This window comes from Eleginops maclovinus, chromosome 2 (genome assembly GCF_036324505.1).
Source record: "Eleginops maclovinus isolate JMC-PN-2008 ecotype Puerto Natales chromosome 2, JC_Emac_rtc_rv5, whole genome shotgun sequence".
Taxonomy (NCBI): domain Eukaryota; kingdom Metazoa; phylum Chordata; class Actinopteri; order Perciformes; family Eleginopidae; genus Eleginops; species Eleginops maclovinus.
The window spans coordinates 27,359,262-27,385,839 of NC_086350.1; the positions used below are offsets into that span (position 1 = coordinate 27,359,262).

A 26,578-nucleotide genomic window follows, 5' to 3' on the forward strand; every position below is an offset into this window, starting at 1 on the left:
AAGAGTCCTCTCCTGCTGATGTTCAGGTGTATATCAGTATGTAGTGTCTCTACTTTAAAGAGTCCTCTCCTGCTGATGTTCAGGTGTATATCAGTATGTAGTGTCTCTACTTTAAAGAGTCCTCTCCTGCTGATGTTCAGGTGTATATCAGTATGTAGTGTCTCTACTTTAAAGAGTCCTCTCCTGCTGATGTTCAGGTGTATATCAGTATGTAGTGTCTCTCCTGGGACATGTCTCCATGCTTTAATCTTATAAAGCTCTTTATGTTTCTCATACTGCCTGTGCTGCAGCACCTCTTTTCACCCTCTGTCTGAAACCAGAGCCCAGTCTGCTCTGATTGGTTAGCTGGCTGGCTATGTTGTGACCGCTTAGAGATTTCCTGCCCTCTAAGCCGATTGGCTACAATGGGTTGAAACAATTGCCAAAAACCTACATAACACACTACAGAAAAGGGAAACCCAAAAACAAGAATAGGGCCTCTTTACCTCCAACCTTTAGCTTTCAAAACAAAATCTGATAAAGAAGTGGGTCATACGAGACGGGTTGTGAATAACCTTTATTATAAAAACATTGTGTTGAACCTCTCCTCTGACATCCTGTGTGCTCACTGAGGAGACAGACCTGTGCAGAGTGGACACTGTGGACGCAGACTGAGGACGTCCGCCACAGACTACAGTTAGTGAAAAACAATAACACTTTCATCACACACACACACACACACACACACACACACACACACACACACACACACACACACACACACACACACACACACACACACACACACACACACACACACACACACACACACACACACACACACACACACACACTGTCTTTTGGTCAGATGAATGAATGAGAGTGACAGGGGGGTGCTGAAGGGCTTCACCCATCATGGCTGCTGGACTCGTCTCCTCCCCGGTGCCTGAGAGAGGCTGCAGCTGAGTGCTGAAGAAGGCAAAGTGGTGTGTGCCACTCAGGAGTGGAGTGGAGGGGGGGGGGTTCACACTGAAAGCAACAAGTGTACAGAAGCTCTTTAACTGAGGCATGGGGGGGTAAACTGTGTGCTTATTGGCTGCTGCAGGGACTGTAGTCTTACAATCATCAGAGAGGTCTAGTTCTGGTGTGTGTGCGTGTGTGTGTGTGTGTGTGTGTGTGTGTGTGTGTGTGGAAGCACTTGTTGCTGTCAGTGTGACCTCATGCAGAAGGGGAGGGGGTGTCGGGGTCCGGCTCGTAGCGGTATGTGTCCTGAGAGAAGCTGCTGCTGTGCGGCTGGCTGAGGGACAGGCTGTGGGGGTCCTGAGCCTGCTGGAGGGGGCCTTGTGCGAGCTGAGGGCTGTTGTCCGGCCCCTGTGCCAGCACCAGCTGATGGGGGTCGCCAGGCGGCTGCGGCAGAGTGTCCAGTTCGTCCACCTGCGGCCCCGGGGGGTGCAGGACCACCAGCTGGTCCTGGGGGATGTCAGCGGCGGCGGCTGCCAGGTTGGTGGAGGACTTGGACTTAACGCACTGGAAGTCCACGTGGCGGCTCTTGCCCTCCTCCTTCTCCCAGGACATGCGGATGAAGGGCCGCTGGACGTAGTTGTAGATGACCTCTGGGCGACCTCCGGGACGCCGCTTCACCTTCTCTTTGTAGGTCGGATAGCCTGCAGGAACCAGAACGTTCAGAATTACATTCGGGGATAAACATGGTTTTATTCTGCGCCACAAAAACGTTTGCTTCCTGTTCAATCAGATCAGAAGAATGATACCCTCTCATGTCAGTATAGTAACTATGGAACTTGTTGAGATTTTAAATTTAATCTGCTTACTGCTAAAAGTATAATCCATGTTATAATGTGCTGCTCATAAGGAAAGAGTCTATGCACCTGTAACAGTAAGAGAACGTTTCAAGAGCTCAAAGTTCCTGCTTCAGATGAGGATATATTAGCCTGGCTATACCAGCCTACGTACTTCCGCCCAATTTCATTTTGCTCCTGTACGTGAGACTGGGCAAGAACTCATTACGTACGATTACTAGAACTCAGAATCCCATCGGTCCAATCAGCGAACAGGGGGTGGGGTTGAAAGTGATTACGTCAAAGTTGGTGCCGAGTTTGAATTGTAGTCTGTAGGTCAACAATGGCGACGGAGGAAGAGACACTACTAGCTATCCGCTCGGTTGTTTCAACTCTTGAAGGAATTCTTCCTTTTTTCCAAATAATTGTTTCGAGTTACGAATTGTCCCCTGAATCCTTAGGTTACATTGACAACATCGACACATGTCGTTGACCGCCATTTTGACAGGTGAGCTCGCAGGTAGCGATTTGTTTACTACTGTGAAAGCGGAACTAGGAAGCGTCAGGTCAGAGCCTGCCCTTCGGCGCATAACATATGTCATTACCAAACGTTAGTGATTGGTTAAGGGAACTCCAATGACTTTAAACTTCAGACAAGTTTCCACCCATTACAGTAATCCAAATCCAATGACGCTGTTCCACACTGTACGCCGGAGAGAATCGAAGTCAAACAGGCTGGTATTACCAGGCTAAGGATATATGAGGATAGAACAGACATTGAACAGAGCATTTAGCTAAACTAGAAGTGTGTGTGAAGTTAAGGAGTCAGTAGAGTACAGGTCACGCACACACACAGTTCAGCTCAAGATTCTAACAAATAACTATTGGAAAAAACAATACAACAACTTGAGCGACGGATGCTGATTGGATGGATCCTGTTGCCAAGGGGCATGGACATGCCCGTGCACCAACTAGAAACCAATGAGTATTAGACTCCCACCTAGCTGTAGGCCAATACGGAAAGACTCACAACAATCTGACAGAAGTATAAAAGTGAATCGTGAACAAGGTTCGGGGTTCTGATGTGAAACTGGTACATTAACTACAGTTAATTGCTTGCAGCCTGTGATTTGTGGAAGCTTTACCTCCCTCAGCTGAGTTACGTGTTATTTCACTGCCTTTTAAATAAACACCTTGAACGAGAGAAGTTGTTTGACTTCCTTAAATAGATCTTCATTCGGAATAAAAGAGCACGACACACTGAAGCCATCAGCTAAATGATAAAACCAGAGAAAATGATAATGCTGAAGCGGTCTCTTCATTTTTTCTGGGGCTGTATACGTGGGCCCTTTAAGGCCTTCAGGAGGTGGCTCATACTCTGTGTAAAGAGTTCCTTTCACTATATTTAGCTTTCAGCTGAGCATTTCATTTAAACATGTTATGAAAGAGTGTTTTATTGGTGTTTTTGTGGAAACTCTTGCCTCGGGTTCAGCCATTAAGACTTTAACTCTGTGGTGACATCATCCTCAGAGTTAGGACATGCTGTGATGCCAAATAATATTTAATAAAAGTCCTGGGGAAACTTCTGGAAACTGATTCCTGACTGAAAATCAGACTACTGTCAGAATGAAGATCGGACAGAAGATTCTTCAGATCTCCTGACTTTAAATGTTAGAATCAGGCAATGAGTACATGCATCTGCAGCAGTGTACGAGTGTGATAATTCAAGGACCTGGTACCTTCTATCCCCAGCCGGATCTTCTTCAGGCCTCGGTCCTTCAGCACGGACTTGGCCACATCTCTGTTCTCAATGTACTTGAAGAAGCGGTACAGCTTGGTGCTGTAGATGACTGTGAGGAAAACTGTATTAGAAGTTGGACATCTGTATTATTGTTATCAAACCACACACAAATGCTTTCATAGTCTTTAAATATGTCCCATCTTCCAAGGCCTGTCTGTAGCCCTCAGACCCAGTGGTAGTTTAGAGACAGACCCATAAAGTTTGTAGTAATTCAACAGATAAATGATGATATAATGGCATGCTTCAGCTCAGCGCCTTGCCAGAATATCATCCTTTCAAGGACTGACCTTTGAATTTAATCCTAGATTTTGTTGATGTTTCCTGGAAAGCACAAAATAATTCAAGGCTTTAGTTATTTAAAGCTTTTCTTTCTCATTCCTCTGACCTTTTCTTTTGTGTTCGTGTTGTTTACAGGAAGGTTGTATTTTTGTCCTTTTGAACAACAAAGTCTGCAGTGACATGTCAGTCCTTCCAATATCTTTCAAGATATGTTTTACTTCAAATGTCCCAGTTCTCTTTATTTCTGACAGCGTGTGTGTCAGTGGAAACAGTGGGATGGAAGTTGTTGTAGTCTTCTCCTGGCTGGTGGAAGGGAACAGAAATCCTTTGACAGCCTCTGAGAGGATGCATGAAGCTGGATCCTTTAGAAGGCATTGAGTTACTTCAGAATAAGTATTTCAGAATGGAGTTATATTTAGCTCACTCATTAAAGCCCTATAAAAAAAGGATATCATCTGGGTCTGGACCTTAGTCATAATTATTGTCAAATAATAATCCAAAAAGGTACCCACAATTTTTTACAGCACCCATTTCCTTTATTAATTGGAATTATTTCTTTTTTTAATATATTTTCAAAAACAAAATAACTGAGATTTAAAGACGTATTTGTAGTGTACACTTCTTGTTGTCAGCATGCGTCTGTAGCGCTCGCTGTGTGTGTAGAAGGCTGCCTTAGCCTGTGTTCCCACAAGAAGCTGCTAACAGAAACCCTGTGGGTTCATTGGAGTATAAACAGTTCTGGGGATCAGTGACAGTCTCTTACTCTGGGAGTACTCCTCTCCCATCTGGGGGGGGTACTCTTCGTCCCAGTCCACCACGTCGTCGTCCGTCAGCACCACCACGTGACACTCTCTCTCCCCGCTCTGAGCACTGGCCACCATCAGCGGCAGCACCATCTCCTCCAGGTAACACTCAAACTGATGCCGGGCCCCGTCGTTAGACAGCTCGTGCATCAGGGCGCCTGGGGGAGGGGTGGGGAGACAACGTCCAGATGAGAAGAGACAGAGGATGGGGAGGGGGGCTGTACCGTGCTGGACATTCGCCTGTCCTCCAAAAGCTACAAATCTACAGTTCCACTTCAATTCTGATGAACTAAGCCTATTTCATTTTTCAGATTCAATCGATATATTCGTATGGTCCTGACTCTTCTTCTTTACATTTTTCTTATTTCAGAAAATAGGTTTTTGTATTTTCTTAAAGTACTTCTATATATACAGCATACAGCTCAGGAACAAATGAAGAGACCACTCCAATTGTTTCTTAAATCTGTATCTCTACATGTATGGCAGTCATTCCAGTGTCTGTTGAATTCCAACACAGAGAAATGTTGTCAGTAGTTTATAGAACACAATAAAGAAATAAATTTAAAATTCAACTCAAAGACTATAAATAATAAACCAGAGAAACTGATAATGCTGAAGTGGTCTCTTCATTTCTTCCGCGGCTGTATATATTCATCATTTTCTTTCCTTTTTTTAAAAACAACATCATTCTTTTGACTGTTCAGGTATGCACCATTACACAAAATTATTTACATTTAAACCTACATGTTCAAAAACCTGATTCTAATAAAAAAACCTTTGACACTGAAACTGCAAGTGAAAATAAATCACGGCTGTTCTTTTGACTTCCTTCAAAATCAACCTGAAACTGAAGTCCATTATGAGCAGCACCGACATCTTGGAGTGCAGATATGAATCTTTTATTACTGTGTGTTAGCTGCAAACCCAAAAGTGGTTGAGATGAGTGTGTTTCCTGTATTTATTTCGGCTTAGAATTAACATGTGTTTATATGAATGACAATTATATTAACACAATTCTGAAGTAAGTAATCTACAGTCATCTAGCCATAGTTACTTTTCCACTGATCAACAAGTAACAAATGTATCCAAAAATGCAAGAAGAAGTTAAATGGATGTATAATATTCTGCGTTATTTACAGAAAATCAGCTTTGAAAAGTGTTTCGAGAGAGGAAATATATTTGACATGTTTGACATTTAAACGCAAACTTATTTCACATGCAGAAATCCACAGGGATTCTTCTACTGCTCATAAATGAATACCGACAACTCCAAATACAAAAGGAGGATCAATACAATTATAATAGCGCTGTATTATTATCAAGATTGATTATTGAGTAATAATGGAAGGTTCTGGAAGTAAATGTATCATATCTACAGTGCTCAGAGATCTGAGGGCTATTTCTGGAAACTTCTGGTGCTACAGTGGATCCTTTTCAGGCAGTACTGCACCAGCTACGACCTAAATATTACTTTTATAGAGCGGCTGACACATAATAACAGTAAATGTGTAAAAACAGTCATAGCTAATTAAGCATTTAACCAGAAAAGAGCAGTAACTAATGACACAGAACCTGTAAATCCTGCTCCTGTTGGTGCAACAATGAAGGCCTGCATAACCGGCATTACATCTCACAGCTAATCATGACCTACTTAGAGCCACACACACACACACACACACACACACACACACACACACACACACACACACACAGCTCCTCCCACACACTCACAAACAACTTGAACAAACAATTACATAATTATCAGAAAACACACAGATATAGCAGCATATAGTGGTGTGTGTTCCTGCTGCAGACTAACAGCTACATTAGCCTCTCAGTGTGTGATGTAATGATGTATTCAACACGATAATGGAGTGTATGCTTACTTTAAGCTCTGACCATGACAGCTGCATACAGTAAATGTTGTGTTTATGTCTAATCAGCAAGATTTAGCATCCAGTAATGATCAGAGGCTACACACATCAACACTGAAGTCCACATTTTAGAATGAGAGCACAGTCTGTGTGCTCTACAGCAATAAAGCAGAGGACCCTCACCAGAGTGAATGCACACACACACACACACACACACACACACACACACACACACACACACACACACACACACACACACACACACACACACACACACACACACACACACACACACACACACACACACACACACACACACACACACACACACACAGTAACAGTTTGAGTACTCACTGAGGTCTCTGCACTTGATGGTGCTGTAGTTGAAGGCGATGCAGAGGTAGTCACATGCCTCCCTCAGCTCAGGAATGGAAACGCCGTCAGGGCAGCGGATTATCCCCGACTTGTAGTAATCCTGCCATTTTTCAGCAGCGCGCACACACACACACACAGACAGACACACACACAAAAAACAAACACACAACGGCAGGCAGTCATGCGCACACACGAGCGAGGAAGAAAAAACAAGACTCCATTATTGATGCTGCCTCAGTCAGAGAGAGAGGGAGAGAGATGGATAAGGGAGGGGGGGTGGAGAGGGAGTTGTGATGAAAGTAAAAGAGCAGAGACGTCACAGGCGGGAGAGAGACTGAGAGGAGAAGGGGGAGGGCTGGAGAGCGGAGGGTGATGAAAGCAGAGCTAACAACGTCACCCCCCCATGTCACATGACCCCCCCTGTGTCACATGACACTGTCTCCAAGGAGAGGATGTGCTGTGCCTCACAACGAGGAGAGTGGGCACCTCTCACTTCCTGTCCAGAGCTTCCATCCCTTTCTAGTTTCCATATTCTATTAGTCAGCTCATACAGTCCTGCTGTGAACCTGGAGAGGTGAGATCCCAAAGTTTAATAGAGTTAGAAATGTATCAAAGGGGTCCGCAGCACATAGAAACTGCCGAATGCTAACTTGCATATGTTGGGCAATTAGCATAAGTTGTTTTAATCAGCTTTAAATACCATTGTAGCCATGAGGAAAACAGTTACAAATGGCTTGGCCGATTTTGACCATTTTCCCTTTTCTCCCTTTTCTAAATATAGTAAGAGTAGAATTCATTGATATTTGCCAACTTCTATTTGAAGCTGTACTTCCTGATGAGGCATTGTGAGTTTAACAGGTTTCAGTGGGTGTGAATGATCTCCAGGTGAAGCGTAAAAGTAATTTATCCCTTGTTGAGTGCGGGTTCAAATGAGAATTTTAAGCTATGTTTTGTCTCACCTCCAATTTGCTGAGTAATTGTTTTGTGTCTTTCATCAGAAAATGCCAATATTTGTAATCTCTGTGGGCTGATTTTGCTTGATTTTCAGATGATTTGGAAGATTTAGGGGACGCTGGATCATTGGGATAGGACAGATTTCTTATCTTAAAAACTTGTCATCAGTAGAGTTAATCATTTTCATTGAGAATCAGCCCACAGTAGACATATGACCACTTTCTAGTTAAAACTGCCATTTTTGATCCTGAAAGTGTCAGAAATGGTTCCATAAAACCAGATGAATCAGTGATGACCCCTCTGGAGATGCACTCACAAAGATCAGTGTGCCATAAACATTTGAGATACAACAGCTCATAATGAACAGGAACATTTTCTATTAGTACTGTAGGACCGCTGACCAAATAATGAGGAGACTGTATTTTGTCAGACACTAGTCTACTTACCTCCAGAAATAACCTGTGCCTACAGTACCGCAGGTCCTTCCCCCCTGCAGCGGTCAGACTGCACAACCATCAGGGCCCCTGGTAGACTGCTGAACACTTTGTGCAATATACCCTGGTGCAATTCACAATTAGTCAACATCAGCTAACTTCTTTTTACCATTGTGTTCTTATCCGCTATTGCTTTTTTTACTGTGTGCATACTTAGTTATTTTTTAATCAAAGTGTATTCTCTTTAATTTATCTGCAATATACCTCAGCTGTTGTAATAATGTACATTTCCCCGTTGCGGAACAAATAAAGACATTCTGATTCTGATTCAGTAGATGCTGGGATGATAGAGAAGAGGATTTATTAGAACTGTAAAAAAGTCAGATGTAGTACCTCTACAAGCCCCTCATGATTGTCCATACCTCTTTTTCTTTTCCCATTAACAGCACATGCTACTGCATCTCCCTGCACAATCATCAACTGGCTGCTCCTATTTCAGCCTTAGAGTATCGGAAAGAAAGGTGCATCTTTAAGTAAGCATAATAATAGCAGCATCTGTAATGTAATACTATAACTACAGTCATATGTCTAATGTTCTCTGTCTTGAACTCATAAATAACGTGAAGGTCAAAGTCTACTCCTGACCTTGGAAACAATATTTAAGGGTCAGTTTAGAAACCACTCTCGATCCGTTCCAACAAGCTTTTATATTGTGGAGGATTTTCCAAAGCACTTGATACACGATATGCTGGAAAGCTCCAGAGCAGCGACTAAAGGGACTCTGAAGGTCCAGAAGGTCATCGGTTCATGTCCCCAGAAGACCAAGAGCTACCGGGGTGTCCCTGAGCAAGGCACGGTTCCTTACACTGCTCCCCGGGCGCCGTACATATGGCAGCCCACTGCTCCCAACACTAGGATGGGTCAGATGCAGAATGTAAATGTCCCCTCTAAGGGACCAGTAAGGGTCTATTCTCATCTCTTCTCTGTGCGCCCTCATATCTCTGGAGAATACCACTTCATTAATTATTGCAACAGATCTTGGAATGTATTACTATCTACAATTGCTGTCTCACCTTTTAAGAACAATACCAAAAGACACAATACACTTCCCCCTCAGGTAGCCTCAGAAAGACTCTATTCACATACACTCCGTTGCCAGAGGAACCACCTCCAGCTCAACGCAGGGAAGACCACCAAGGAGCTGGTGGTGGATACCCCCCCCCACCACCAGTGAACATCCAGGGATTGGACATAGAAATTGTGAAATCCTATAAATACCTGGGTGTTCATCTGAACAACAAACTGGACTGGTCCGATAACTCTGCTGCTCTCTACAAGAAGGGACAGAGCAGACTCTTTCTGCTGAGGAGACTGGGGTCTTTTGGGGTGCAGGGGGCACTCCTTCAGACCTTCTTTGACTCTGGGGTGGCATCAGCCATCTTCTATAGTGTGGTCTGCTGGGGCTGCAGCATCTCAGCTGCTGACAGGAAGAGACTGAACAGACTGATAAGGAAGGCCAGCGATGGAGATGATGGGAGACAGGAGAATGGCAGCCAAGCTGTCCTCCCTGCTGGACAATGTGTCCCACCCCCTCCAGGACACCCTGTCTGCACTGTGCAGCTCCTTCAGCGACAGGCTGCTGCACCCGCGGTGTCTCACGGAGAGATACTGCAGGTCCTTCCTTCCTGCAGCGGTCAGACTCTATAACCATCATGGCCCCCGGTAGACCCCCCACATATTACAACACTGACTATAACACCCCCTGTTGTTTTAATAACTGTGCAATACATATCTGGCTGCTATACTCAGAATTGTTTCTGAGGTCTATTTTTGTGTATTTTGTAAATTGTGTGCTTCCTGTATATATTGTAGTATCTTGGTGTAACATACAGCTGTCTTTGGCTCTTTCTGCTGTACAAATGAAAATTCCCCCTCTGTGGGATGATTCTGATTCTGAAGCTCCGCAAATCGCGTCTCAAAACATATCTCTTCAAACTGGCTTATCCACCCTGATCACATCACACATCTTCTGTTTTTTATCGATTATATTGTCTTGTTTTTGTGCTTTTGTTATGTTACTGTTTAGTTTTTTGTGTAACTTCACGGTGACCTTGAGAGCCTTGAAAGGCGCCTTTACAAATAAAATGCATTATTATTATTATTACCACAGAAGGGGGGTTCCACTTAACGCACCACTACAAATATTAGGAGAAGGGTTTATTAGAATGGAGGACAGACACAGGTATGAAACGATCACATGACCCCCCTGTCTGAGATAGCTACTCAACACAACACCACCACTAAAGCCTGAATCTATATCTCTCTGTCACACGTTGTCAACATTTAAAAATGTTTACACACAGGTAGTTTGGTTAGATTGTTGCGCTGTCAGATTAGATTGGATTTGTTCCAGGTGATACGTTAAGCAAATAGAAAAGTGATTGTTTCTTGAAACACGTTAACAACTATTTCCCAAAGAGACTAAATTAAAATTGCCTTAAGGTGTTCATAGGAATTATGAACAGACTATTTGAAATTTCACATTTGTAACATGGTACTGCAGTTGGTATTAACAGACGGGGTACTATAGCTGAAGAAAAGACTCTCCTCACCAGAATGGCTCTGAAGACGGTGGAGCTGATGCCGTCGGCCACCTCGAACTCTCCTTTCTCATTCGGTCGCGTGAAATGGTTGTCCCGACCAGAACCAAACATCCTGAAAACAAACAAAATAAATCAGGTGTTCCTTTAACTTCTACAAAACTCAAATGAAAGCTGAGCAGACCAGGGATCAGTTTGACCCTGTCATCAGCGGAGGTAAAGAATTCCAAGACATGGAAGGTGTTGCATCTCATTACTTTCTCTCCATCTGGAAGTCCACATTTTAGAATGAGAGCACAGTGGATTAAAGGATCTTTTAGGTACGAAGGTGCCTGACCATTTAACTCCTTTTAAGTTAAAACATGTATTTTAAAATCAATGATGTGCTTTATCGGTAGCCAGTGTAAGAACAGCTAAAATTGGAGTGATGTGCTCCATTTTCCTGGTTTTAGTTAGTATACGGGGGACAGGTATACTAAACGTTCTGTTTAGCTCATTAGAGACTGTATCTCTATGCATTTCCCGATCCTTGCATGCATATTTTGCTTATTGTGTTTATTTATTTTGTATGTACTTCATCTGCACTACTTTTAGAAGGGTGTAGCATAATACCTGCACTATTTTAAACTACTACTACTATTTTTAGTTTTAGTTTATTATCTTTATTTTATTATTGTCTTATATTTCATATGCTGCATTGTTGGAGGAGTCGGGATCTAAGATTATGATTGCCATAACTACACTGTAGATACTGAGCATCTGGTGATAAAAACCCTTGAACCTAAAAGTTATTGTGTCTCTCTGTCCGTCCTCACCTGCCCAGCATGGTGTTTGGTTGAGCGGTGAAGATGGCGGGGTCCACCACGAATCTGGTGTTATCCACGATGAGAGTGACTCTCTCGGCCAGCCTCAGCGCGCTGCGGTGCCCCTCCTTACTGCTGAGGTCATACACATAAATCATATCGCAGGGCCCCGAGCCCAGCGCCTTAAAGTGGTGGTCTGCTCCAGGAGGGCCCAGGACGCGAGGTATGTGTCCCCCGATTATGGGCCCTCCGATGTGGGAATAGGGAACGGAAACCCTGGGGGCGCGTGGACTGGAGGATCTGGAGGACGAGCCTCCGTCGCCACGTTCACGGTCTGTGGGAGACAGGAGGACACATGAGTACCAGAGAATCAGATTAAGATCAAGTCCAGGAAATGTTGAGTACCCCAACGTATAATGATAGAAATGTATAGTACGGGTCTCCACACACTGCCGGATGCTAACTTTCAAATGTTGGGCAATAGAGTGGTGCAGGAACGAGTCCTAAAACCCGGAAGTGAGTTAGCATTTTACCACTTCCGGTTCCCTCGTCTCAGAGTCTGTGGGATTTCTCCTTAGGATTTCTGAAAATAGCTCGAAATAAGGTCTGTGGTTTACACAAATTTAAGAGATGGATCACCTTTTGTTCTACAACATTAAATACAGATGTGGACAAAATTGTTGGTACCCTTCCGTTAAAGAAAGAAAAACCCACAATGGTCACTGAAATAACTTGAAACTGACAAAAGTAATAATAAATAAAAATTGTTGAAAATAACGAAGGAAATCAGACTGCTTTTGAATTGTGGTTCAACAGAATCATTTTAAAAAACAGAATAATGAAACTGGCCTGGACAACAATGATGGTACCCCTTGAAAAGACTGACAATAATTTGAGGTCATGTAAGGTCACAATGTCATGATGCCGGTACAATGTGAGGTCTAAGCTGTGTCCTGTATTTCCAGTATTTCATCACAGGTGTCTTCAGACTTGTAATCAGTGAGTCTGCCTATTTAAAGGGTGAACAGTAGTCACTGTGCTGTTTAGGATCATGGTGTGTACCACACTGAACATGGAGCACAGAAAGCTAAGGAGAGAGTTGTCTCAGGATATTAGAAAGACAATTATAGACAAACATGTTAAAGGTAAAGGCTATAAGACCATTTCCAAGCAGCTTGATGCTCCTGTTACTACAGTTGCACATATTATTCAGAAGTTTAAGGTCCATGGGACTGTAGCCAACCTCCCTGGACGTGGCCGCAAGAGGAACATTGATGACAAAATACGGATAATACTAATGGCAACCAAAGAACCCTGAACAACTTCCAAAGAGATTAGAGGTGAACTCCAAGGTCAAGGTACATCAGTGTCAGATCGCACCATCCAGCTGTTTGAGCCAAAGTGGACTTAATGAAAGACGACCGAGGGGAACAACACTGTTGAAAGCAAATCATAAAAAAGCGAGATTGGAATTTGCCACAATGCACGTTGATAAGCCTCAAAGCTTCTGGGAGAATGTCCTTTGGACAGATGAGACAAAACTGGAACTTTTTGGCAAGTCACCCAGCTCTATGTTTACAGACGCAAAAATGAAGCACACAAAGAAAAGAACACTACTGTGAAACATGGAGGAGGCTCGGTTATGTTCTGGGGCTGCTTTGCTGCATCTGGCACAGGGTGTGTTGAATCTGTGCAGGGTATCATGAAATCTCAAGACTATCAAGGCATTCTGGAGTGAGATGTGCTGCCCAGTGTCAGAAAGCTTGGTCTTAGTCACAGGTCATGGGTCCTCTAACAGGATAATGACCCAAAACACACAGCTAAAAACACCCAAGAATGGCTCAGAACAAAACCTTGCACTATTCTGAAGTGGCCTTCTATGAGCCCTGATTCAAACCCTATTGAACATCTGTGGAAGGAGCTGAAACATGCAGTCTGGAGAAGGCACCCTTCAAACCTGAGACAGCTGGAGCAGTTTGTTAATGAGGAGTGGGTCAAAATACCTGTCGACAGGTGCAGAAGTCTCATTGAGAGTTACAAAAATCGCTTGCAGTGATTGACTCAAAAGGTTGTGCAACAAAATATTAACTTAAGGGTACCATCATGTTTGTCCAGGCCAGTTTCAGTATTTAGTTTTTAAAATGATTCTGTTGAACCACAATTCAAAAGCAATGTCTGAATTTCATTCGTTATTTTTCAATACATTTTTATTTATTATTACTTTTGTCAGTTTCAAGTTCTTTCAGTGACCATTGTGGGTTTTTCTTTCTTTAATGGAAGGGTACCCACAATTTTGTCCACGTCTGTACATAAGCAGTGACCCCCGCCCCCCATTGGTGACTTTTGAAGAGTTTCCGTGTCTGAAAAACGGTGGTTGTTAACAAGTGGCTGAATAGGACTACAGAAGCTGTCGAGGACGCTGTACGTCATTACACCGAGCACGTAAACTCTCCCACTAAGTTTGTTAGCTCATCTTTGTAAGACGATATCAGACTGCTGATTGAAACAGCCATGAATTCTAGTTAAATATAGTGTGGCTAAAAGGAAAAGTTTTGTAAAAGCGTGCGAAAGTCACTTGAAAGGATCTTAAGTTGGCGTGACGTTGAAGTCGTGCGGCCCTGCTGTACTCCTCTGTAGTTCCTTTATAGCATAACGTTAGCATTTTGCTTCCGGCGATTAGATTTATGATTTGAAATGATAAAAGTAGGGCAGACATGTGGAGATCATCCGGCTGAAATAAACGTGCATTTATCAAACAGGTTTGTTTTCCACAGATCTTATTTTTTACAATATTCCAGAATCCTATGGAGAAATCACATTGCTTTGTTGTCAAGGGAACCCAAAAATACGTCATCCCTGCACCACTCTATTAGCACAAGTTGTGTTAATAAGTATTAAATACCATTATTGCTTATTTGAAAATTGTAAGATGACTTGGCAGATTTGGACACGTTTGGATTGGTTTTGGGTTTTATTGAAACTGCCATTTGTTTTCCTGAAAGTCTCAGAAATGTTTCCATAAGCACGATTAATCAGTGATGACCCCTCTGGAGAAGCACTCACAAAGATCAGTGTGCCAGAAACATTTTAGATACAACAGCTCATGACGAACAGGAAGATTTTCTAGGACCGCTGACCAGGGTTTATTGAGGTTGCTGAGTCCATTGCTGACATTTTCATGATCAATAATGGCAGTTTTAAACAGAAAATGGCCATATTTGTACTCTCTGTGGGATGATTTTGATACCTTTTGGGTCGACTTTGAAGTATTAGGGGACTCTCGATTATTTGGATTGGACACATTGCTTGTTTTTTTTTTATACAGTAGAGGTCATCATTTTTATCTTGTGCTCTGTATATCCAATGGTTGCAGTAGTCATGGTAGTCATTTCTGAAAATGATCCTGAAAATGTCACAATTGATCTAGCATCCCCAATAACCTTCAAAACCACTCCAAAATTGTCCAAATCGTTCAAGCCATTTTTAATTATTGTTCATGTAGGCTATAATGCTAATCAACGCAACTGATGCTAATTGTGCTATTTTCCCACATGCAAGTTAGCATCCAGCAGTTTCTATAGGTACTTCTCACTTCTCTTATTTGTCATTTCCTCGCTCCTCGGTCTCACCGGAAGTTGATTTGTGTGGAGTGTCCCATGGAGCTTATTTGTGCCGGAGGAGCGAGGAGCGAGGAGCGATAACCAAGGAACTACCAGACCATCCTCCGTTGAAATCCTCAGCCACTCGCCCGCCCCCTTACTGTGTATCGCTCACTGATTGGACGCTGCAGCGCATGCGCTGATCTGATGCTTCTTAATCTGAGAGCAGTTTAACAGCGGAGTGAAGACATTAAACTCAAGGGAATCATACCTCAGTTTTAGTGTTTTGTTTCAATTAATGTATCATATCTGAACAACAAAGTGGAAAAAATCTGATTATTCATTTATTGGAAACATTTTTCATGATCTCCAATTCTCGTCAGGTGGGGGGGTGTTTGTGTGTGTGAATAAAACGGGGACGGAGCAGGCTGCTGTCAGACGATCGAGCTGTACCGGCATCATCACAAACGGACGTCGAGTCATGTGACACTCCGAGGAAAGGACGTCCCATTGCTCTTAAAACTAATTCCCTTGCTTCCTCTCTCTTTGCGTGGTTTCCTTGCGTCTCTCCCTGCATCCCTGGTGAAAGGGACTAATGCGCAAGGAAAAAACGCAAGTGAGGGACGCAGGAATGCAAGTTAAGAGGAGACCGTACTATACATTTCTAACTTTGTGGTACTCAACATTTCCGGGTCCATGATGCTGGCAACTGGACCACAAAATAATAATCCTCCTTGTTCCTCCTCACCGTGCTGCCGGGTGGGGGAGGTGAGGTTCCTGATGCAGGGCGTCAGCTGGCTCTCTCCTCTCTCATGGGAGGAGTCCCGTGAGCGGTCACTGGAACGCCGCTGCTGCTCTCTGTGATGATCTGCTCCTCCTTTTTCTCTCGCCCCGCCGACAGCCCCACCGACTGCCCAGCCACTGGAGCCTGCCCGGTACAGACTCATGGTGCCGAGCTGCTGCTGCTGGCGGTTGCAGTCCAACACTGACAAACCACACTGCCGCTCACTGAGGGGGGGAGAAGAGCACAGAGAGACTCATTTCAGATCATTTAAATACTTTTTTTGAATTGGACATCAAAGGGATTTAATGAAGCAAGAATGTCATTTTGTCTGACTATGAGTTTTTGTAAGATGACCCAGGGGAACATGACCATCCCCACATTAATCCCTTTTAAACTGTTGTAAAATACAGACTACATTGCGGACTCCAAAAAGTTTTTGTTCTAAATGGTTTAGAAGCTATCTGACATAACTCAGCCCAATATAGCATAATAAAAATGACACAAATGTGTTTTTGAAATTACAAAGAACAACAATTCTTGACTTTTCCTGCAGGATATGCTTCCTCTCAAAAAGAAAACAAAGAAAAGGAGCTCTTCCTAATCTGGAATTAGCAACGTCACTCTCCTCCTCCATGTCTGCTCAGATATAGTGACTGCCCACCCCTTTCTAGGGCGGCAGTGGCTAAGTATGTAAGGGCTTGCGCCGGTAGACCGACTGGACCAAAAAAAAATGGAGTGAGCTGGTAGCTGGAGAGGTGCCAGCTCTCCTCCTGAGCCACTGTCGAGGTGCCCTTGAGCAAGGCACCAAACCCTGAAACTGCTCGCTGGCGCCGGGTACCTTGCAGCCTCCCTGCTCTGCTACCTCTCCTGCATGTGTGTGGTTGTGTTTGTGCATGTATATCATCTGTGCATGTATCCTCCCTGTGTGTAAACACTACAGGGTGGGGGAAATGTTTTCCCTGTAGGGGAAAAATAAAGTATATCTTCTTCTTCTTTCTTCTTTAGTGCAGCTGAATGTTGAAAATACATACTGCTGCTGCTGCTACTGCTGAGGGGGTGGACGAGGCAGTTTCAAAACTTTCAAAATGTAATTCTGAACTGCCAGGGGTTAGCCATAAAAGTTTGATGGTCCCAACTTCTCGTCCAAGGGGAATGACACAACGAATCATCAGACACCTCAGACTCTGATGCAGTCTTTCATGCAACACTGAGTAAACTCTACGCACGGATTTGACCCTCCGTAGACACACTCATTCAACGATCCAAAGATTTATCATCATCATTATGCAATACAGGATTGCACAATGAAATGTAGTAAGCCTCACACTCACACAGTTCTGATGGCTTGGGGTAAAGGGTTTGTTTTTAGACTTGTGAGCTGTGGACCGCAGTGTAAAGTCTCCATTAAGACCTCACAGGAGCAGAATGCTGCAGGAACAGGGACCGCACAAAACCACTAACCTCCGCCTTCAGCGACACACACCACCCCAACATCCATTAGAGTGTGTATTCAAGTGAAACAATCGGGAGTATGCGGAAGTCACTTAGGTACAGGACAACACACAGAAATGTCCTCCTGTGTTTAATCACTCCACAAGCTGCTGATCCACAGATTCTGGACTAGGATTTAATAAACACTCCGCCTTAAAGCAAGCAATGCTTCCTGCAGAGTTTACTGTAGTTTAGACAAGCAGCCCGGAGAGAGTTCTTAATATCTTTGTCCATTCCAGAGAGGACTTAAACACACCCTCTCAGCAGGCATTAGTGCTCAGGATCAATGATCATCAACTCAAAAAGGGATGATTTGGCATTTTTAATGTTAGTATTTAGAATAAAAAGGCTCAAAAACCAGTGTGTAATATTACTGAGTTTGACAGTCACATATTGCAGTTCAAAATGGACAAGTCAAAATATGCAAAATTAAAAAGTAAACTAAATATATGATGTCTGAGTAATGGTAATGGCCGACGGTTGAACAGGTTGCAATCCCCGACTCTCCGACCAATTCCATCCTTTTACCTAATAGAGTGGTGCAGGGATGACGTATTTTTGTAGGCCAACCAAGAGTAAGCTGCGCATGGGTTCTGTCAACAAAAAAGCAATGCGATTTCTCCATAGGGTTTTGGAATATTGTAAACAATAAATTTGATAAATGCACATTTGGTTCAGCCGGATGATCTCCACCTCTACACTACTTTTATCATTTTCGAATCATAAATCTAATCGCCAGAAACAAAATGTTAACGTTATGCTATAAAGGCACTACAGACAAGTACAGCAGGGTCGCACGACTTCAACGTCACGCCAACTTAAAATCCTTTCAACTGACTTTTGCGCGCTTGCATATTTTAACACATATTTTCCTTTTAGCCACACTGAGTTTAACTAGAAGTCATGGCTGTTTCAATCAGCAGTATCAGTCAAACATAGCGGCAGTGTTTACGTGTTCGGCATAATGACGTACAAGTCAGAACTTGGTTAGGGGGGTCTCGAAAAAATTTCCAATTACCTAAGGGGGGCCTGACTGAAAAGGTTTGGGAACCACTGAGTTAGGGAATCATAAAAACCCACAGTTGGAGACATAGGGCAATGAATATCTGAGATGCCAACAAAAATACCTTAAGTTGAAGCGTGATTATTCCAGAGTACGAAGGACTCCACCAACAACCAGGCAAGCTAAGCTAAAGATGGACGCGGCTAATACCGATGAGGGTGGAGCCATTGCGAGTCACAAGCTAGCTCAGCCCAAGCTGAATCTAACGGCAAAATATTAGAAGCAATCCACTCCCTAAGAGCAGACGTTCCCACCTGTAATGACGAGGTTATGGCTGCAATCTAACACAGGCCGAGGATCGCATCGGTGAGACTGAAGCTAACGTGGATGGGATGGAGAAGGGGGTCACAGCACTCACCGAGAAAGTAGCAATTTTGAGAATCAACATATGAGGTCAAATGGAGGTCTACGTGTTGTCGGTCTCCCAGAAAACGCAGAGGGTAGAGACGTGGAACCCTTTTTTGAGAAGTGGATACCAGAAGTACTTGGTTGGTAATCGAGCGAGCTCACAGAATCCCTGGTTGGCAGACCGAAGACCCCTCCTATCTCGAGGCCTCTCATCTTAAAGTTTTTAAACATTAGGGAAATATATGACGACTCAAGAGAAGTGCTTGTGTGTGCTAGTAGTTGCACAGCTGTTAAAGCATCGGTTGTTATGTTCTGGACTGGTGAATGGCACATTTGGCTAAAAAATATCAACCCGCATCAGCTGGTGGTCACACCTGAGGTAGGGTGCTACAAAGATAAGTTTCCTGATTTACACAAATTGCTTGATTTAGAGCACGAAATTGGGATCAGTGTATTTAGGATTTATCTGACTTAATATGGGAATCACAGCGGCATTAGTATTGCACTATACATTTATCAATAGTGTTTGTGTTAGTAGTGAAACCCTGATAACAACACCTCAACAGGACGTTTTAAAGACAAGGTCACTGACCAGATTCTAAACATTTCACCAGATTATTGATATAAGAGGAAGGTGGAGGATGATACGAAACCATTTCTCATAATAAGGTTTTTCTGCTGTATTATGACAAATGACATACCTGGCATTGTATTAATAAATGCATCCATTTAACTTTCACTGCGATAGCGTAGCTGTCTGCCCTACAGACTGAGTTTATAGACCAGAGACACATCCAGGTCTCAGTGATGAAGAGAGAAGAGCTGCTATGAAATATGATGATGATTATCTACTGTAGGCTGTGGAACCAGAGAGATGGAAAATGGGAGCAAGGAGGGCTGGAGGGACAGAAAGGAAGAGGTTTGTTTTTTATTCTTTTTTTAAAAAATGGAGTTAGTGACGTAAAAAAACAGATTTCTTTATAAATAAAGCACTTTCCACAAAGCCCTGACCTCACTGAGACAGATGAGGATTAGAGGTTTTGTATAAACTTTAGACACACAATCAATCAAAGCGTGTTTCAATTCTGAAAGCAGGGGGTGATAATTGAATATGAATGTATGTTTTGTTTCTGTGCACCTTGCCCATTTAATACGCTGGTAGTGAGAAGTCTCTGGGACACGAGGGGACATCTGAATGTGCAGAACAGAGGACTGATGGGGGGTCTGATTGGATGTGTAGACCCAGACAGAGCAGACCAGGAAGTAGCAGGACCAGTGAAAGGACACTGAATGATAAACAAAGCACAGTTTGATGACTGCACGTTATCTTCATTTCCCCCAACGCCCGGGCTACACTCAACGTACAACATTAACCAGTTCTCCTGTAAGGCGTCCTATTGAAATTGTGGTGGCTAACACTTTTATGTTGTAAAAAATAAAGTGGTGCAGGAGCGAGTCCTAAAACCCGAAGTGAGTTAGCATTTTACCACTTCCGGTTCCCTCGTCTCAGAGTCAGTGGGATTTCTCCGTAGGATTTTGGAAAATAGCTGGAAATAAGGTCTGTGGTTGAGACAAATTTAGGAGACGGATCACGTTTTGTTCTACGACATTAAATACATCAGCAGTGACCCCCCCCCCCCCCCCCCCCCCACTGGAGATTTTTGAAGAGTTTCCGTGTCTGAAAAATGATGGTTGTTAACAAGTGGCTGAATAGGACTACAGAAGCTGTACGCCATTCACCAAACACGTAAACTCTCCCACTAAGTTGGTTTGTTAAATATGTGTTAAAATATGCAAGCGCGCAAAAGTCAGTTGGAAGGATCTTAAGTTGGCGTGACGTTGAAGTCGTGCGACCCTGCTGTTGTCCTCTGTAGTTCCTTTATAGCATAACCAAACGTGCATTTATCAAACAGGTTTGTTTTCCACAGATCTTATTTTTTACAATATTCCAGAATCCTATGGAGAAATCACATTGCTCTTTTATCGAGGGAACACATGTAGCTTACTTCCGGGTCGCCCTACAGAAATACGTCATCCCTGCACCCCTTTATAGGGCAGCACAATAATCAAAATAGTATCTAAATCACAATATGCAATATTCAAATGGCAGGAAACACTATATGTGTTAAAGTTTACATATGTATTAAAACAGCAGTTGAATGAAGCAATGAAAAACTGCAGAGATATCCTGGCTGATTAATAGTTTACTTGACTTAACAAAAAATAGTATTTGTTTGGAAAAGATCATGTCAAATACTCAGATGATCATTTTAATAATCCTTTTTTTTTGTATTTACCCAAAGGGTAACATTTTTTAGAAATCAAAGAGTAAATAGAAGCAGTTTCATGTTTATAACATGACAGATTCAAAGACTCTGACAATGTCACTGAAAAGAATCAAGGTTCCAAGGCTGTTCACAGGAAGGTATACAACAGAACATCTGACTTAGAGAACATCAATAATGAGACATGAATGACAAACAAGTAAGTCTCCTACAAAATACAGCTACAGTTAAGTGATCTGGCTTGGAAATAACTGATCAGTATGCTGTGTTTTTATCTCAAATGGGATATTAACCCTTAGCAGGAAAAAAAAGTGTGTCTTGCAGCAAAACAGGCAGGCAGCCAGTGTCCAGAGCAGCGGCTGGGGGAACAAAGGAACTGAGGAGGCAATATTTCACTCAGGGCAGCAGACACTCTCATCTTTCACATGGCGATGCAAATCTCCAGCAGCCAAGATTTCACACAGCCACAAAGAACTAGATGGGGGCTAATATTTCACTTGTGCAATTTCCTGTTCCCGGGCACCAGCCCCCTGATTTCACTATTCCTTTTGCTGAATAGGTTCACATGGTGCTCACAAAAGCCCTGGATGCATGTGTGCCGTGTTAAATACAAGTCAAGTTAACAAACACATCCAAGTCACAATAAGTTAGAGAAAGATGGATGCTGCATAGCAGTCTATTAAAAGCATGAGGTGAGAGCCCCGAGGGGTGAGGGTCCCATCTATTATTTAGGGGCTGCTGACACCGACACACTGACGGGCAAGGGCAGAGGAGCTGCTCTCAGCAGTCTGGGATGAAATCCATCACAAGGATGCTGAACATTGGATTTTAACAGGGAAAGGATTAAAAAAAAAAACGCAAGACACTGATATGAGGTCTATCCTTTGGAATATCAAATATTCATGGCAATTTCTAATTTCATGGAACATAAAAGACTGCCATAAAATATCATAAGACTCGAATGAGTACCAGAGTGTCCCATCAAGGGTGAGACAACGATGTTCTTCCTAGGTCGCTGTTATAATCACAGTATATCACACAAAGAGAGAAAAGCCGGGTACTGGCTTTTCAAGTCCCACAATGACGGAGCTAAAGCCCGGTACTGTGCGGCCATGTACGTACCGCTCGGTGAGAGAGGGCCGGCTGAAGACAAAGCAGCAGGGGATGATCTGCGGGAGGACCGCGGCACAGAAGCCCTGCGCTGCTCCGAACAAAGCGGGCTTCCCGGCAGCTTCAGCATCCTCGCACATTACTTTCCAAGTTCATCAGCATCGTTTCACACACACAACCGTGATTCAAACTCGCTGCTGAAATCCACCGCTTAGACCCAAAGCTTCAGATGTGTCTAAAGGGCGATGAAGACACGCACCGGCTATCACTCAGTCACCGGAGGACCTGAAACTGTGAATGGCTGCGTACTGACTGAATCAGAGCGGTGCTGCGTTCAGGGGCTGCTTGTAAACTCCCACTACTGAGTTCTTCATTAGCTAGTAACGCATATCATTGACGTTGATCCGAAACAGGTCCTAATCTATCATCAATAGCATGGTGGCTTAGTACCATTACTCACAAGACCCCCAATGAAACATCATACAAAATAATGTTTTAAAAGATGTGCATTATGTCTGAACCAAAATCATACAAGAAAAATCCCTTCAAAATCAGGCGATTTGTATTCGCAACGAAAATCATGCAAAACAAACCAAGTCATAAATCGAATTTAGTTTGTAAGGGACATATCCTATTATGTTCCTTTTTTATCTTGCCACATACCCCGGAATCAAACAGAGCACACAATTACAATATTTCCAGCATCAAGTGAAAGCAGCATAAAACAGGCACTCAATGAATCGAGTTTTCCTTCTTGACTAAAAACAACGGAAAATTATTAATGTAGGCTATTATATAAAAATACTGATATTTAGAATATTATACAGGCACAGGAAAACTAAAAAAGACATAGAAAATATTGAGGATAAAAAACTCGAAGAAAAATACAGGCCTCATCTCTTTGCCTTGCATCAAGATCAAAGAGGACAAGACGAAATTCCATCCAACAAGTTAGATTTGTATAAAATCACTTATATACCTCTATTTATAATACTTAGGTCTGCATTTATCCAAGATTGCACTGTTGAGGCACTTGCGATTTTTAAGTTTTCAGATATTACATAATTACAATGGGCCTAGTTGTGTTTATGTTATGACAATAAACCTTTGAATCTTAAATTAATTTAAACTTTCATCCACGGTTTAAAAAAACAACTCCACAGTTAACGGGGCCCATGGCCGATTGGATATTCTTTAAAAAACCTATTCTCCCACATGTTTACAACTCATCATGAAATGAAGCTTAACTAAAATAAATAAAAGGCAAATAAATAAAAACATGCCATCATTTCCCGATAAGACTAAAATACAAACATGTAAATACAATACAATTATTTAGAAATATCTAAACAAATGCCATAAGATACTCGTTATCTCAGGTGTACTTCTTGTAATCACCACCTTTATCACCATATACAAAATATTCATTTAAATCATGTTATCACATACTAATTTTAGTTTGCCTAATTTAGCCGCCTATCCTCTGCCAGCAGAGACCTCACAGCTTGATCTTAGACTAGAGCATATGTATAACACTAGCCCCCAGACCATATTATCCATCAAGGATAAGGATTTTATTTTTTTGTACTTACATTGACTTGTTTTTATGCTGCTGCAACGAAAATGTTCCCAAAATGGGATCAATAAAGTAATTCTATTTATTAGGGATGCACCGATTGCAAAAATGTCGGCCGATGCCGATACCGATACCGATACCGATGTTAGGAATAACAATTTTGCCGATGTTTTACTATGTAACCTGTAATGGTAGCGCAATGCAGACTAAGGCAGTCTATCCCTTTAAGACAGAGAGTGGGGGATACGTGTGTGCATGTGTAAGCGCGCGAGAGAGGTTGAGCGAGCCGTAGTAAGTTTCTGGAAGTTAACGGGAGTAGCAGCAAGTATAACAAAATCACAAATATAAACGACGGCCTCCCAAGAACACTGAAGAATGGATTTAATTTACCGATCCTCCAGACACCCGGTACACGGGGCAGAAGTCCTGCAGCATGCGCAGCGTGCAGCAGCAGCTCCTCACAGAGGAGAGCAGAGGAGAGGAGAGGAGAGGAGAGGAGAGGAGAGGAGAGGAGACGACGCCCCCCCCCCGAATGACTTTAAAGTTACGGCAGACCTACAGTCACTGTTCTAAGCCTTCAAAATGATGACCTGACTTCAGATTTGGTCCGTCAGATTTAAAAACAACAACGCTAACGCGACTTCTCCCGGTCACGTAGCAAAACATAACATTGGTGACTGCCATCAGTGACGTCACCTTATTTTACCGATGTGCCGATGGTGGTAAATAGGACTAACATCGGCCGATGCCGATGTCTCCCCGATGTATCGGTGCATCCCTACTTACTAACTAACTAACTAACTAACTAACCTCTCTCTCTCTCTCTCCCTCTCTCCCTCTCTCCCTCCATCCATCCATCCATCCATCCATCCAGTTACCCACCAGAAACATTTCTGACGTTGAGAACGTCTATTTTGAGGAAACGACAATAATATACTTGTTATCTTGTACAATCAATTTGAATATAGATACAAAAAGGATGAACTTGTAAGTTCAGGCAAGTTCAATGCATTAAACAGAGGTGGGGAAAAGTACTCAGATCTTGTACTTGAGTAAAAGTAGAAGTACTCAGATCTTGTACTTGAGTTAAAGTAGAAGTACTCAGATCTTGTACTTGAGTAAAAGTAGAAGTACTCAGATCTTGTACTTGAGTAAAAGTAGAAGTACTCAGATCTTGTACTTGAGTAAAAGTAGAAGTACTCAGATCTTGTACTTGAGTTAAAGTAGAAGTACTCAGATCTTGTACTTGAGTAAAAGTAGAAGTACTCAGATCTTGTACTTGAGTAAAAGTAGAAGTACTCAGATCTTGTACTTGAGTAAAAGTAGAAGTATTCAGATCTTGTACTTGAGTAAACGTAGAAGTACTCAGGTCTTGTACTTGAGTAAAAGTAGAAGTACTCAGGTCTTGTACTTGAGTAAACGTAGAAGTACTCAGATCTTGTACTTGAGTAAACGTAGAAGTACCAGAGTGTAGGAATACTCTGTTTGTATACTGTAGGGTAGCTGCTGAATTTACTCCAGGTATTTATATAGTATTATTAAGAGTTGATTACATTTCAAATAAGTATTCCAAATATGATAAGTAGGTTAATGTATTAAATAAGTGTATTATGAGTAAACGCAATATTTACCTCTGAATTGTAGTGCAGTAAAAGTACAAAGTAATACAAATAAATTAAATACTCAAGTAAAGTACAAGTATCTCAAAATTGTACCTAAGTGCAGTTCTTGAATAAAGGTACTTAGTTACTTTACACCACTGTAAATAAGTAAACGTAGGGGTCCAATGGTAAACTGGGAAATACGTTTTACTGCAGCAAAGAGCTTTTCATCATCATTAAGTCAAACAACAGAGGTGTTTCCCTGTGCTATCCATAACACCACTATGGCTGAGTCAGGCCATATTCACTTAAACTGCTCTTGCCACATGTCAGTGTTAGTGATGTAAATTGAACACATCACTAAAGGAAACAGATGTTGTTACCGAATGAAAAATCAACCCTGCCATTCGAGCTTTGAAAATGTGATTGTCTATGCATCTTACCAACGAAGTAGAAAGCCATACGTCAGTTGACATCGTGCAAATCAGATACTTTGTTTCTTAAACGGCAAGGAGGATTTTAGACACGTTGGTTAGCCTGGTAGATAGTGGTAACCGCTAGCTAAACAGCACCCGCTAGCTAGGTGGCTCTAAAAACACTTTAAAACAACATTTCTTTACCTCCTTGCGTCACATTCCGATTCAGTGTTTTGACCGACTGCTAGATTTATACGCTGGGCAGTCACCTTGCTTCATGTGAGAAAAGAAAGAGGAGAGTTGTGGTAGAAAGCAGCCGGTTTAGATGTACTCGTTCACTTAGCTGGAGTGGAGAATCTTTGTTTTGGTTCGGACAAACGGAGTTCGCGTGAAACATATCGCGAGACAAGCGCACACACAAGGGATAAACCCAGCGCGTGCCACAAGCGCGCACACATGGCTGTAAAATGTAGACATATAACTACGTGTTATGTAACTAAGTACATTTACTGGACATGAAGTATACTGTACTTAAGTACACTCTTGAGTTAGTTGTAGTCCACTGGAGTATTTCCATTTTAGGTTACTTCTACTCCACAGCAATTCA

At 42.6% G+C, this 26,578-nt stretch overlaps 1 protein-coding gene across 1 annotated transcript; it reads right to left on the minus strand.

Annotated features, from left to right (window-relative positions):
- Positions 1-541: 541 nt before the first annotated feature.
- LOC134873927 (BTB/POZ domain-containing protein 10-like) lies at positions 542-26,352 on the minus strand. Its single transcript, XM_063897850.1, has 8 exons — positions 26,176-26,352; positions 16,046-16,305; positions 11,711-12,032; positions 10,908-11,010; positions 6,887-7,007; positions 4,619-4,816; positions 3,515-3,625; positions 542-1,643 (listed from the first exon to the last, which is right to left on the minus strand). Exons 2-8 carry the CDS (start codon positions 16,242-16,244, stop codon positions 1,198-1,200), a joined length of 1,500 nt encoding a protein of 499 aa, XP_063753920.1. The 5' UTR covers positions 16,245-16,305; positions 26,176-26,352; the 3' UTR covers positions 542-1,197.
- Between the last annotated feature and the right edge of the window lie 226 nt (positions 26,353-26,578).

Coding starts and splice junctions, on each gene's coding strand:
- LOC134873927 (XM_063897850.1), bottom strand. CDS start 16,244: ATGAGTCTGTACCGGGCAGGCTCCAGTGGCTGGGCAGTCGGTGGGGCT. Junction 11,011..11,710: donor CCAAACACCATGCTGGGCAG/GTGAGGACGGAC, acceptor GTTTGTTTTCAG/GATGTTTGGTTCTGGTCGGG. Junction 4,817..6,886: donor CATCAAGTGCAGAGACCTCA/GTGAGTACTCAA, acceptor CCCCTCCCCCAG/GCGCCCTGATGCACGAGCTG.